We start from the raw sequence: 13,953 nt of genomic DNA, 5'->3' as shown, positions 1-13,953 counted from the left end.
ACTTCTGCATAATAACAAGTCTAACACTTTCAGTAATAGAGAATTGGTACTGCCGAAACTAGAAGGCATTTCAAAGGCCAACAACAGAGTATTTGTGTTAATCTTAATTAGCTATGCCTCTTTTGGGAATGTAGACACTTGAAGATTACATAATATGAGAGCTTCTAAATTGTGGGAAGATCTAACAGAACATTCACATTATAACCTCCTGCCTTATTGTTATCCTTCCACATTAACATGTGTTGGGAACTGTGTTAGTCTGTTATCTTTTAGTGCTAAGTAATATTTTTAGTAGATCAATGTTTATACTTCCATTTCCTGATTTAAGTCAATTGATTAGATTGTTTACTAACAATCAGGCATCGTTTCATTGGTGATCCTGACTAGATATGGCTTGTTTTTCCTTGTAAGGCCCACAGTACCTAACACAATTCCCAACATATATAACAGGCAATTAATTGTGTTATTCAGTTGAATAGAATGTCTAAGCTGCACAGGTGTTTTTCCATATTGGTAGACTTTTGTAGACTAAAGGGACCAGAGGCTTCAAAGGGCTGAAAACAACTTCTTTTCAGGGGAACATTTGGCAAAGGTAGTAATGTAGTACATGCATTTTTTAATTAATTTATATTTTTGATGTACATTGCTAGAGACTTAGGATATAAAGATGATTAAGACAAGTACTTTGCTCCCTGGGAGGGAAAAGTCTAGAGTTGGGTAGCAAACATGAGAACATAATACATTGTAGCTCAAATACAGCTGATGATGGCTCTGAAGAAGGAAGTATCAACCGGCCAGCTAAAGGCAGCCTGACAACAGGGTAGTGGTTTTTCCTTACAGTGCCGTTGAAAGACAGTTCAAAATGCCAGTTTTCATGCCTTTCTCTGGTTTGCTTTCAGACTAGGTTGAAAAGTTCTCCCAAAATTTGATGTCTCTGAAATCTAGAATGGCATTTATTATTGTCAACAGGGATGTTTTATACTGAAATTAACTGTATACTCTTGTATATAGTTATAGTTGAATATATATGTTTTTGATTGGTAGTCATTTTTAAGAGTTAGTCAGTAAATCCACTTGAGAAGAATGACTTAGTGCAACCCCTGAATGTAAAATAAAACAATGGAAAGCATTTTAGGCCAGTAACCTTCCCAGTGGAATATGATCAGTAAACTGTAGAAAGCTTGACTTTTTTTTTAAAGACTGATTTTTTAAGAGCTTTTTTGTAGCCTATTTTATATATGAAGTTTGTTTTGTACATATACATTCTATGTGATGATGTCCTCAGCTAGTGGAGGCCTGTTTTTAATTATATTTAATATGTATCATGGGACTATATAGTCTTATGAATGAGCATTAATAGTCAATAATAATTAGCTAATATGCACATGAATATTTAATAATTATCAGATATAGCTATTAAGACATTTAAATTAATATTCAATTGTACTTCCATTTTATTTAGGGTTATGTGTGTGTATTTGGGGAAAAAATGAAACAATTCGACTCAACAGCCATTCTTCTTACACACGTGATATGCAACAGTTCACCAAATGAGGCTGTCTCACATCTCCAGGACCCAGAAGGGAGCAGGATAGCTCATTATTGAGTTTACCAAAATCAGAGACTGAATGTTTGTGAACCCACCATTCTTCCTGGTTAGGGTTTACTTCTAAATGTGGCTGAGTTTTCTATAATAACTAATTATGAAGAAGAATACCAATAGTAAGAGGAAATAATTATAGATAACAGTTATCAACCATTTACATTATGATAGGTACTATACTGGGTTAGTCTGCACAAAACCCTATGAGGTTGAGTTCAGCATAAAATGTTATCCTCACTTTACAGATGAGGAAGCACAAGTGTGAGTCAAGATTTAAAGCTATGTGTCCTGGCTTCTGCGCTTAGGTCCCTAACTTCTATGTCCTGGTACTTCTTATTACACAATTTGAGCCTCATAATAACTCTATGAGGAAGACAATAAAAGCTTTTATCTCAGTTTTAAAGTTGAGGGAAATGTCTCTTGGAGAGAGTAAGCAATTTGTCTAAAGCTTCACAACCCATTTGCGTAAAGCTGGGATTGGAACTTGCTTCTTCTAACTTCAGCCAACAGCACAGGAACAGTATGAAGAGATGTTTGGGAGGAAGCCCCTTTTGGCTAAAGGCAACACCTCCTCCTCTTTCAGAGAGCCTGAAGAAGCTGGATCATGCAGCTCAGGATGTGGTACACTGTGTGGAGAGGACAGTACCAAAGCAGAAATCCAGTAGCAAGCACCCACCTGTGACTTGGCTGGTACTCTGAGCTGGAGGGGCTTGGGTTTGAACCCAGACTTTGCTGCTTTCTTGCTGTGTGACCTTTTGCAAATCACTTCCTTACACTAGGCCTTCGTTGTCTCCATCAAATATGAATAACATTTGTCTAACAAAGTTATCAGAGTTAAATGAAATGATATGTATAAAAGATGTAGCAGAATCTCTAACATATAGAAGGTACTTAATACAAACTAGTTTCCTTCCTAGTTGAGTGAATTTTTTTTTTCTTTCTTTCCATAGCATTTATCTAGCCGGCAGAGTGTACAGCAAAGCACATCCCAGGTAAGCAGTTTAATCAGGCCTCCCAGTCTTTTCCCTCAACTCTTTCAAGAGATCACAACATAGGGATGTACCAGGAAATGACAGACACCCCTGACTTCTTGAATGTGTGGTGCCTTTCACCTAAGGAGGCCTGACCTCCAAGCAGATTTGGCCAGTCTCCACTCCTCTGTGCAAATTTACATAAGCACAATTGAAAGCAGCAGACTGAGAGACTGAAATGAATTAGTCTGGGAGAAAATAAAAATGTCTTTTAGAATGGTAACTGTTACCATCTGACAGTGTAAATCAGGTATATCGGGGTCCAAGAAATGTCTTTGAAAATGGTTCCCTGAAGAATTTAGATGTTTGTGACCTGATGGAGATTTTGAGTTCACTGTAAGTTGGAATTACTGTTCCCATGTCTCTTTCACTCTGTTTACTTCTCCCAGCTGCCTATTTGTCCACCTCAAACCAAGCATATTGATGCAGCACCCTCTACTAGCAGAGAAAACACCTTCAGTCTCTCTTTTAAATGATCCCCTTCAGCAATATGAGGAGAGTTAGTCATTTAGTTTTCATTTTATTTATGATTAGTGTAATGAACAACAGAAATCACTGTCTTTTGCATTCCTTATTAGGTAGATACAATGCGCCCACGTCATGGGGAAACCTGTCGGATGCCAGTGCCACATCACTTCTTTCTCAGTCTGAAGAGTTTCACCTACAATACCATTGGGGAAGATACTGATGTCTTCTTTTCCTTATATGATATGAGAGAAGGCAAGCAGATCAGGTAAAATTTACTAGATGTTCTGGTGAGGTTGAGACTGTGTTAGTATGGTATGGCCTGGGTCATAGGCATCTCTGGCCTTCAGAGAAGATAGGTACACAGAGGAGGCAAAACAAGATAAAGTGGCCTCCTCTTACTTAGCTGGGAGTTTTGCCTCAAATCCCAGTGTACCCTGAAGGCACATGTGGCCTCTTTTTTGTTCTATGCCTATTTCCACATCGAAGCTCAAATCCCAGTCTTGGCTATCATCACCTCAGGGAGAGAAAAGGATGCATGTGTTCAGAGAAGATAAACTGCCAGAGAAAACACATAGTAGAAACATAAAACAAAGCAACACCAGCAAAGAGGGCAAGTTCTAGAATGCAGGAAGCCCTGGACTCTCCCTTCTGCAACTGGGAGAGAGGAGTCACAGGGAAATAAGCTAATGGTGTCCTGTCTGAGGGTAGCCCCAGCCTTCAATGCCTTTCCAGCCCTGTGAAGGGGAGAGCATCTTCTAAGAAGAAGAGAAGGTTGGCCTGACTCCGTTGTTCATCTTTGCCTTAGATTGGAGGAGGGGATGCAGAAAGGAGCTGACACATAGCTTGGCAGAGCACTGAGGCCTTAAAGCATGAGCAAGTGCAGCAGTGCTTTTGTCCTTGAAAGGTAGGGAGGAATCAAGGAGACACTCTAGGCTTCTCTTCTTCTGGAGGCCAGCAAGGCTATGATGGGATGAGATGACCTTTGTAGCTAAGTTGGAATTTTAGGAAGTCCAAACATTTCTCTGTAGTCATCGTCTAGGTGGGACAGAGAGAAAATAAATCTTGGGATAATTTTATATTGTTTGGTGGCTTCCTGTGTTAAGAGTGCTTTATGGGTTTTTTGTTTTGTTTTTTTACTTAAAATTTGAAAACAACTGTGAAACAGTTGTTCACTTTTCCAGTTCTGTGTTACATGTGGGAAAATTAAAAATGGAAGTTATAACAGAGTATAAAAGGAAAGCAGTTAATTTGCATGCTCCACAGTGCCTCTGGTCTTGACCACTACCCACCCCAAAGTTAAAGGACTGTGTTTCACTTTGGCATAGGAATAAAATGATATACTCATTAATGAGGGCATGTGGGTTTTTCCTTGTCACCAATGGCTCCCAATATGTGCTTCTAGGAAAACTGTGGTAGAGAAGGTAGTAGTGGCGGTGATGGCAGCAACAGCTGCTACACACAGGCAAGACTACAGGCCAGGGCTGCATGGGTATGGATTTTGCCTGCTCTTGTTTTTTCTATTAGACTGAAGGTTTGTAAACTTTATTGTTTATTTTTGTGTCTGGAAGAATTCTTTCTTCAAGCTAAATTTTGTGAGCAAGTTCAGTGTATGAAACAAATTAAATAGAACTACTCCACTATTGAAGGGAAAGGGGAAATAATAGGAATCTCACTATTCTCCTGCCCACCCAATATTCTGTGGAACCATTGAAAGTCCATGGGTTGCAGTTTGAAAACCAGAGCACACCACTTTGTCATCCTTGAGTGCCAGGGACTGTGCCTTCTCTCTCTGTGATCCTAGTACCTCACACAGTGCCTGTGTCCAGTACATGCTTTATTGGGCTTATTGCACAGACAAGCTCCCAGCCCAGCAGAGGCACCCTGCTGCTCTGGTTTGTAATCCATGCATTGCACCAGTTGATTTATCTTTGGACTTATTGTTTATAACTTAGCCTTAATAAATAAAAAAACATTTTAAAAGAGGAACTATAAAATAAAATTTTTTTTGTGGAGTTGCTGGAAATGTGTATGTAGGTCATTTAAAAATCCCTCGACATTACAGAACTATATCACCTTCCCACTCACGTAATATAAATATAAGATCCTTAGTTGAAAATATCATCCACTTTCTTTAGTTTTAAGAGTGAAGTAATAAGCAGAATTTTAGATCTGGGTTTAATCAATAAATGTTCTTTCTTCTTTCCATTAGGATTTATGTAGTTCTATAAGCTCTCAAAAATTTTAGCTGATATTGAGCTAAAATTACCAGATAATTACGCTTTCATTATGATTAGGTATTAAATTGGTCATGTATTATTTTCTTGAAGCAGTTGTCAGAAGTCATGAAAGGTTAGGGATGTATTTCATCAGGTACACAGAGTATTGATACAGAGCAATTGGTTTAATTGTTTGTTCCCCTCAAGAGAAGTCCTTGAGTGACTCTCTTTCCAATCAAATATTGCTAGTCTAGTCTCCAATCAAATGGTGCTAGTCTACTGTTAAGCATTACCAGAACACTCTCACCTCTGTGCCAAACAGTACATGTGAGCAGAGGGAGCAGGCTAAAGAGAAGACCAGATATTCCTCCACTTTAAGTCTCACTGCTGATTCCACAGGCAAATCTAGAGGAGTTAAAGTGAATGACAAATTGCAAACCCACATACTGCATTCTTATACATATGTTGACTGATGTGTGAATATTAGATGATCTGCAGGAGGGAAGAAGCAGCAGCTGGCAAGGCCTTGGTAGCTCTATGTTTTGTGACATTTCATCATTCTGAACAGAATCATAAATATTTAGCCTTGAGATCTAAATCTCCAATGAAGACCTCTCCCGTGAGCTTCAGGTCTTCATGTCCTTTTTCCTACCAAACATCTGCCCTTGGATGTCCCCCAGACAGTTCTACCTCAACATGTCTAAACTAAATGCATTTTCTTTCTTGACACATATACTTCCTCCTGTGCTCCTTAAATCAAGTGAAGGACATTATCATTTGCTCAGAGATCCATGTCAGAAACTTAGGAGTCTTCTTAGTCTTCTCCCTCTCTATCTCAATTAATCACTGTATTCTGTCTATTTTCTAAATATTAATCAAATCACTGCTCCCACTCCATCCCCACTGTCACCCCAGATCCTTCACATTTCTCCCCAAATGTAGACTCCCTGAATCTACTGTCTTCCTACCCTGAGTTATTCTCCACACCATCGCTATTACTTCTCTTTTAAAAATGCAAACTGTTCACGTCAGCTCCCACTTAACTTAAAGCCCTTGTTACTTAGTGTGGCATAAAAGGACCAGCATGATATAATTCTGCCTATTTCTCTAATCTTTTTTCATGAATCCTCTTTTACTCCTGATGACTTATTCAGCTTCCCTAAACATGCCTTACTCTTTCATGATGCCCTACTCTTGTTGGCTTAGTAAACTCCTGTCCATTCTTTAAAACTCAACTTTATGAAACTTTCCTCAGTCTATATGTAGGATCAGGCTCTGGGGTTTCATTGCACCCATGATGACACCCTGTACCTAGCTTTATCCCATTACTAGCTATTATTTGTAATTGTACACATGCATATAGACTTCCTCCACTGGAATGTGAGCTTCTTTGTGTGTTTTTTGTTCCATTTTCTCCCTAGTGCTAAGCACAGGACTTTGGATATTGGAGCATTAAATAAATATTTATTGAGCTTATGAATGAATCAGTGCATCTATCAAATAAGTACCAATCAATCACCTATGAATCAAGAAATTTTCATGTAATTAAACAGTTTAACTGTAGCTTTTATTGAGGGTTTCTTGTTTGTAGGCCCTTGCAATAACTGCGAGGGATTTAGAGGTTAAAAACAAATGTCCCTGATCCTGAGGAGGTTTGGACAGGTCATTATAAGATTCCTAAAAGATGTGAAACATGTTGTTCCTGATTTTTGATACCCAAACAAGCTGAGTGGAAAAGTAAGGTGGGAACATGTCTTACTGACATGTGGTAAGACTTTAAGCACAATAAGAAATCAGGGAAAAACAAACAAGAAATACAACCTGTTAAGATAGAAACTTTTATAGAGTTTTTCTAAGCTAAAAAAAGGAAGTCCTCTCCAAATCCTGGTGGTTTTATATATTTTTTCTAATCAGTTACATTTCAGACTTTGTTTTATATTTAGGATTAAATTGTATAGTTTGGGAAAGAGATACAGTTAGTTTTACAACGTAATATACTGAGAGAGATGGCTTTTCCTGTCATGATGAGCTGGATCAATTGTCAGCAGGGTTTTGAATTCATGGGAACTATTTAAAAACAGGAAAAAGTAGTCAGGGAAGAAGAGGATCATTGAGAGACTGAGAAGCCAGAAAGGGCTCTGGAAGAAAATGAAAGTAGTTCAATTAAAGAGTATCCGAGATTCAGGATAGAGTCTTTTAATTCATTTGTTCAGTGAATATTTATTAAGCATCTGCCAGATATTGGGATAGATGCTAGAGAGAGTGAGCAAGAGAGATATCTGCTCGTCTTCCTGGAGCTTACAATCTACTAGAGAGACCAACTCTCTCTAGTAGAGAGATTATTAAATACATGATCACATTAATAAGTGTATAGTTTAAAAATTGTGATAAGTGCTAAAAGGAAAATCATGCAGGGTGCTATGAAATCTCATGTAGATTGGAGTGAGGGGAAGCTCTCATGGCTTCCAAGCCAAGGCTCAAAATATGAGTAAGCAGAAAGAGTGGATAATGTGATCTAGGCAGAAGAAGGCCTAGATGCAGGGAAAAACTTGGTACGTTCAAAGAACTGAGGAGTGGTCAGTGTTGTTGGAATGTAGTAAGTGAGAGAAGGAAAAGATATCACAAGAGGCAGTTGAAGAGATAATCAGGGACCACATTATGCAGAGCCTTATAACCAGGGAATGATTTTGGATTTTATTGTAAATTCAAGAAGAGAGGATATTCAAGAATGAAAAGTAGCAGAGGCAAAAGCATGAGTCAGAAACAGTAAAGACATCAGTGTATGTGTGCAGGAAGTTAGAAGAAGCTATTAGAGCTAGGAAAAATTTTGTTGACAGTAAACTCCAAGTCTTGAACCTGTTTCTTACCTGTCTTTGACTGTTCACGGTCCCTTGAACAAAGAGAGAGCACAGTAAACATCCAATCAGAAAACGAGTGCTAGAGACAAGATTAAATATGTCTAGGATAGCCCTGAAAACCCTGTATACTAATTGAGACTTAATACGTTAGGTAACCCTTATGAGTCCTTGGTCAGGAGAATGACATGTTGAAGGTGGTGATTTGAGATGATCACAGTGGTAGTATATATGTTAAACTGGAAAATAGATGAGTTAGAAACTGTGGCAGACATGAAGTGATAAGACCCCAGGATAAGGGGGCTAGCAGTAAGGTTAGAGATGAAAGGCCGTCTTGTCCTATAAGATCTGACCCCAGCCTCATCACCTCTATAACCTAATTTCCCATCGTTCCTTCCTTGATCACTCTACAATGGCCTCTTTACTGTTCCCTGAAAATGTGACACGTGTTCCTACTTTAGGCCCTTTTTTTGCACCAGTTGTTTCCTGGATATCCTCATGGTACTTTAATCCTCACCTTCTTTAGGTTATTATTCAAATATCACCCTCTCAGGCTTTTCCTGGCCACCCTGTCTAGAATTGAAACCATTATTAATGTGAGCTCCCAAATACACATACATATTCTCAATGTCCCTTCCTTGCTTTATATTTTTCCTAGGCACTTAATACCATTTAGCGTACTAAATAGTTTGCGTATTTGTCTTCTTCATTCTCTGTGTCCCACTGCTGGACTGTAAGCTCTATGAGAACAGAGATTTTTTTTATCTGATTCACCAGAAAATCTCCTAAACCTAAGAGAGTGTTGGCATATGGTAGGTACTCAGTAATTATTTGTTGAATGGATAAGTAGTCTGCAAAATTAGCGACAAACTTAGTTCTTCCTTTTATCTCTTTCTCTTTTTAATACATATAACTCAATGGTTTTTGATGTTGGAAACAAGGAGAGTGCTGCTACAATAATTGAAAGCCAGCTGAATGAGAGAAATGATGAGTTCAGTTTTGGCTATCTTGAGTTTGAAGTGATAGCTAAACAACCCACAGGCCATGTGGTGGGAACAGCTGGGATGCAGGTGAGATGCCACAGATGAAGAGGAGAATTTTCATGGGGATAGTTCCTTCATGCAGAAACAAAGTTATTTGAAAAAGTGTGAGCATGTAAAGAGAGCAAAGGCTAAAACATAGGGAATATTTCAGTCATTAAGAAAAAATTTTATGTACCTAACATGTACAATGTGCTGCCAAGTAATTTAGTTCATTTAAGGTTGAGAAAGAAGTACAGGAGAAGAAACAATTGAACAAAACTGGGAGCATCACACTTCTTAATTTCAAAATATATTACAAAGCCACAGTAATCAAAACAGTATGGTAAGGGATTAAAAATAGGCATAACGACCAGTGGAACAGAATAGAGAGCCCAGAAATAAACCCATGCATATATGGTCAACTGATCTTTCACAAGGGTGCCAAGAATATACAATGGAGAAAGGGTAGTCTTCAATAAATGATTGTTGGGAAAACTGGGTATCCATATGCAAAAGAATGAAGTTTTACCCTTCCATTATATACAAAAATCAACTCAAAATGATTAAAGACTTAATGTAAGACCTGCAACTGTACAACGCCTAGACGGAAACATAGGGGAAAAGCTTATTGACTTTGGCCTTGGCAATGACTTTTTAGATATGACACCAAAAACACAACAAAAGCAAAAATAAAGTGAGATTACATCAAACTAAAAAAGTTTATTCTGCACAGCAAAGGAAATAATTAGCAAAATGAAAAGGCAACCTGCAAAACTGCAGAAAATATTTCTAAGCCATATATCTGATAAAGGGTTAATATCCAAAATACTTAAGGAACTTCTACAACTCAATAGCAAAAAAAACCCAAATAACCCAATTAAAAAATGGGCAAAGGAACTGAACGGACAGTTCTCCAAAGAAGACATATACATAGCCAGCAGGTCTTTGAAAAGGTACTCAGTGTCACAAATCAACAGGGAAATGTAAATCAAGACCACAATGCTATATCACCTCATAATTTTTAGGATCACTGTCAAAAAGATAACAAGTGTTATGGAGGATTTAGAGAATAAGTATACTTTTGATACTTACTTTTTGATTTAGAAATATTTTCTGCAGTTTTGTACACTGTTGGCTAACTGCTGGCTGCATTAGATGCCCATAGCTCTGCTGCAGCCCAGAGTGGACAAATGAGATCCAGCACAACCAGACAGTGGCAGAGCTGTGAGTCTGGGCAAACCAGCTCTCGGCTGCCATGAAAGCCCATAACACCACTGCAGACCCTAAGGAGGGAGCATGTCTAGGCAGTTCTGTGGGAGCAGGCACCAGCAACCCAAAGCCCTTGTGTGATTGTTCCCACAGCTGATGGGAAACCCCACAGGGCCACTGCGATCCCAAGGAGGGGCCCAGGCTCAGTCAGGAACAACTGATAGGGATCCTGGTTGGTGCAGATTATGCAGCTGCTGCCCTCCCCCCCCAGTGGCAGTAAGTGGAAGCAGTAACCAAACTCTGTGTCTATGCAGAGGCATAAATCCACACCATCAAGCAGTTTGAAAAAATATATTAACTCTCCAGAACAGAAGGAAAATGACAAGTACCCAGAAAACAATCCTGGAGACACAGAAATCTATAATCTAAATGACAAAGAATTCAAAATAGCTATCATTAAAAAACTCAATGAGTTGAAAGAGAATGCAGATAGACAACTCAATGAGATCAGCAACTACACCACAAAAGAGGTTGATACTATAAAGAAGAAGCAATCAGAAATGTTGGAGATGAAAAACACAATGGAGGAGATAAAGAAAAATCTGGACTCCCTGAACAGTAGGGCTGATAATATGGAGGACAGAATTAGCAGTTTGGAGGATAGGAATATAGAAATGCTTCAGATAGAGGAGGAGAGAGAACTAAGACTAATAAGAGGTGAAGAAACTCTCTGAGAAATATCTGACTCACTTAGGAAATGCAACATAAGGATTATCGTATCCCAGAGGGAGAAGAGAGGAGAATGGAGCAAAAAGCTTGTTCAAAGCAATAATAGCTAAGAACTTCTCAAACCTGGGGAGGGAGCTGGAAATCCATGTGACAGAAGCTAATAGATATCCAAATTTTATCACTGTAAAAAAACCAACCTCAATGCATATAGTAGTGAGGATTGCAAAAGTCAATGACAAAGAGAAAATATTAAGGGCAGCTAGGCAGAAGAAAATAACCTAGAAAGGAACACCTGTCAAGCTGTCAGCAGATTTCTCAGCAGGTACCTTACAGGCTAGGAGAGAGTGGAATGATATATTCAAAACTCTGAAAGACAAAAACTTGCAGCCAAGAATACTCTATCCAGCGAAAATATCATTCAAGTATGATGGAAAAATAAAAACTTTCCCAGATAAACAAAAGCTAAGGAAGTGCATCGCTAAAAGACCCCTTCCCCCCACAAGAAATGCTCAGGAAGGCCCTCATACCTGACACACACACAAAAAGGAAAGTGGTTACAAAACCCTGAGCAAAGGAGATAAGTGGAAAGACAAAATCAGAAAATTGCAGCTCTTCATTAGAACAGGTTGGCCAATGCTTAAGTATAACATTAAAGATAAGGGGAAGGAAAACACCAAGAATAAATATAATCTTGTCATTTTAACCACAAACTCACAACACAAGAAGAAAAAAATATGTAACAGTAACAACCCAGAAGAAGAAGAGGTAAGGGATGGAACCAGCTTAGTCTAACAAAATAACAGGCTATCAGAAAATGGACTATCTCACCTATGAGATGTTTTATACAAACCACATGGTAACCACTAAACAAATAATTAGAACAGAGACACAGATTACGAATAAGAAGAAAACCAACATAGAAAACTCCCTAACTGAATTGGTAGTCCAAAGTTCATGGGACGAGAAACAAAGGAAATGCAGGAAAATCAGAAAACGAGCGATAAAATGGCAGCATTAGGCCCCCACATTTCAATAATTGCTCTAAATGTAAATGGATTGAATTATCCAAACAAAAGACACAGAGTGGCAGGATGGATTAAAGAACAAGACCCAACAATATGCTGCCTCCAGGAAACACACCTCAGCCCCAAAGACAAACACAGACTCAGAGTGAAAAGATGAAAGATGATACTCCAAGTTCATAGTGAACATAAGAAAGCAGGTGTGGCCATACTTATATGAGACAGACTTCAAGGCAAAACATGTAAAGAGAGACAAAGAGGGGCATTTTATAATGATAAAAGGGACATTCCACCAAGAAGACATAACACTTATGAATATATATGCACCTGACACAGGAGCACCAAAGTATGTAAAGCAACTGTTACCAAAACTAAAATGAGATATCAACAACAATACGACAATAGTAGAGGACCTCAACACCCCACTAACACCAATGGATAGGTCATCCAGACAGAAAGTCAACAAGGAAATTGTAGAATTAAATGAAAAACTAGACCAGATGAACTTGATAGATCTATATAAGAACACTTCATCCCAAAACAGCAGGTTACACATTCTTCTCAAGTGTGCATGGAACATTCTCAAGGATAGACCATATGTTGGGAAACAAAGCAAGCCTCAACAAATGATTGAAACAGCAATCAAAACCCCCCCAAAAAATGAAAGTCCAGGACCAGATACCTTCTCTGGAGAATTCTACCAAATGTTCAAAGATTTAAGACCTATCCTTCTCAAACTATTCCGGAAAATTGAGGAAGATGGAGAACTTCCTAATGCATTCTACAAAGCCAACATCACCCTGATCCCAAAACCAGACAAGGACAACACAAAGAAGGAAAACTACAGGCCAATATCACTGATGAACATAGATGCAAAAATCTTCAACAAAATGCTAGCAAATCGAATACAACAGTACATTAAAAAGATCATATACCATGATCAAGTAGCATTTATACCAGGGACACCATGATGGTTCAACACCCACAAGTGAATCAACATGATACACCACATTAACAAAATGAGGAACAAAAACCAAATGATCATCTCAATAGACAGAGAGAAAGCATTTGACAAGATCCAACATCCATTTATAATAAAAACTCTCAATAAAATGGGTATAGAAGGAGAGTACCACAACATAGTAATGGCCATATATGACAAGTCCACAGCCAACATGATAGTCATTGGGGAAAAACTGAAAGCCATCCCTCTGAGAACAGCAACAAGACAAGGGTGCCCACTCTCACCACTCGTATTCAACATAGTACTGGAGGTTTTGGCCAGAGCAATTAGTCAGGAAAAAGAAATAAAAGGAATCCAAATAGGCAATGAAGAAGTGAAACTCTTACTGTTTGCAGACTACGTGATCTTATATATAGAAAACCCTAAAAAATCCATTGAAAGCTATTAGAAGTAATCAACAATTATGGCAAAGTTACAGGGTACAAACTTAGCTTACATAAATCAGTAGCATTACTAAACTCTGATAATGAACTAACAGAAAGACAACTCAAGAACACAATCTCATTCAGAATCACAACAAAAGAATAAAATATCTTGGAATAAATTTAACCAAGGAAGTGAAAGATCTATACAATGAAAACTACAAGACTTTCCTGAAAGAAATTGATGAGGACATAAAGAAATAGAAAGACATTCCATTCCATGCACATGGATTGTAAGAATAAACATAGTGAAAATGTCCATACTACCTAGAGCAATCTACGTGTTCAATGCAATCCCAATCAGAGTCCCAATGACATTCTTCACAGAAATAGAACAAACAATCCTAAAATT

The 13,953-nt window shown here is 38.3% G+C and overlaps 1 protein-coding gene across 38 annotated transcripts in view; it reads left to right on the top strand.

Annotated features, from left to right (window-relative positions):
- Positions 1–13,953, top strand: part of DOCK3 (dedicator of cytokinesis 3) — a 437,902-nt gene that overhangs the window by 231,853 nt on the left and 192,096 nt on the right. For all 38 annotated transcript variants that reach the window (XR_011426887.1, XR_011426886.1, XR_011426884.1 and 35 more), the window contains 2 exons: positions 2,554–2,595; positions 3,213–3,367. Coding sequence is in view for 34 of the 38 variants with exons in the window: in XM_023621222.2 (XP_023476990.2) it covers positions 2,554–2,595; positions 3,213–3,367 (197 nt within the window). In the remaining 4 variants the exon portion in view is untranslated. The remainder of the gene's footprint in view (positions 1–2,553; positions 2,596–3,212; positions 3,368–13,953) is intronic.

The sequence above is a fragment of the Equus caballus genome, chromosome 16 (assembly GCF_041296265.1).
Source record: "Equus caballus isolate H_3958 breed thoroughbred chromosome 16, TB-T2T, whole genome shotgun sequence".
NCBI classification, from domain to species: Eukaryota; Metazoa; Chordata; class Mammalia; order Perissodactyla; family Equidae; genus Equus; species Equus caballus.
The sequence above is the reverse complement of the archived record's forward strand: the minus strand, read 5'-3'. Positions and strand labels throughout refer to the sequence as shown.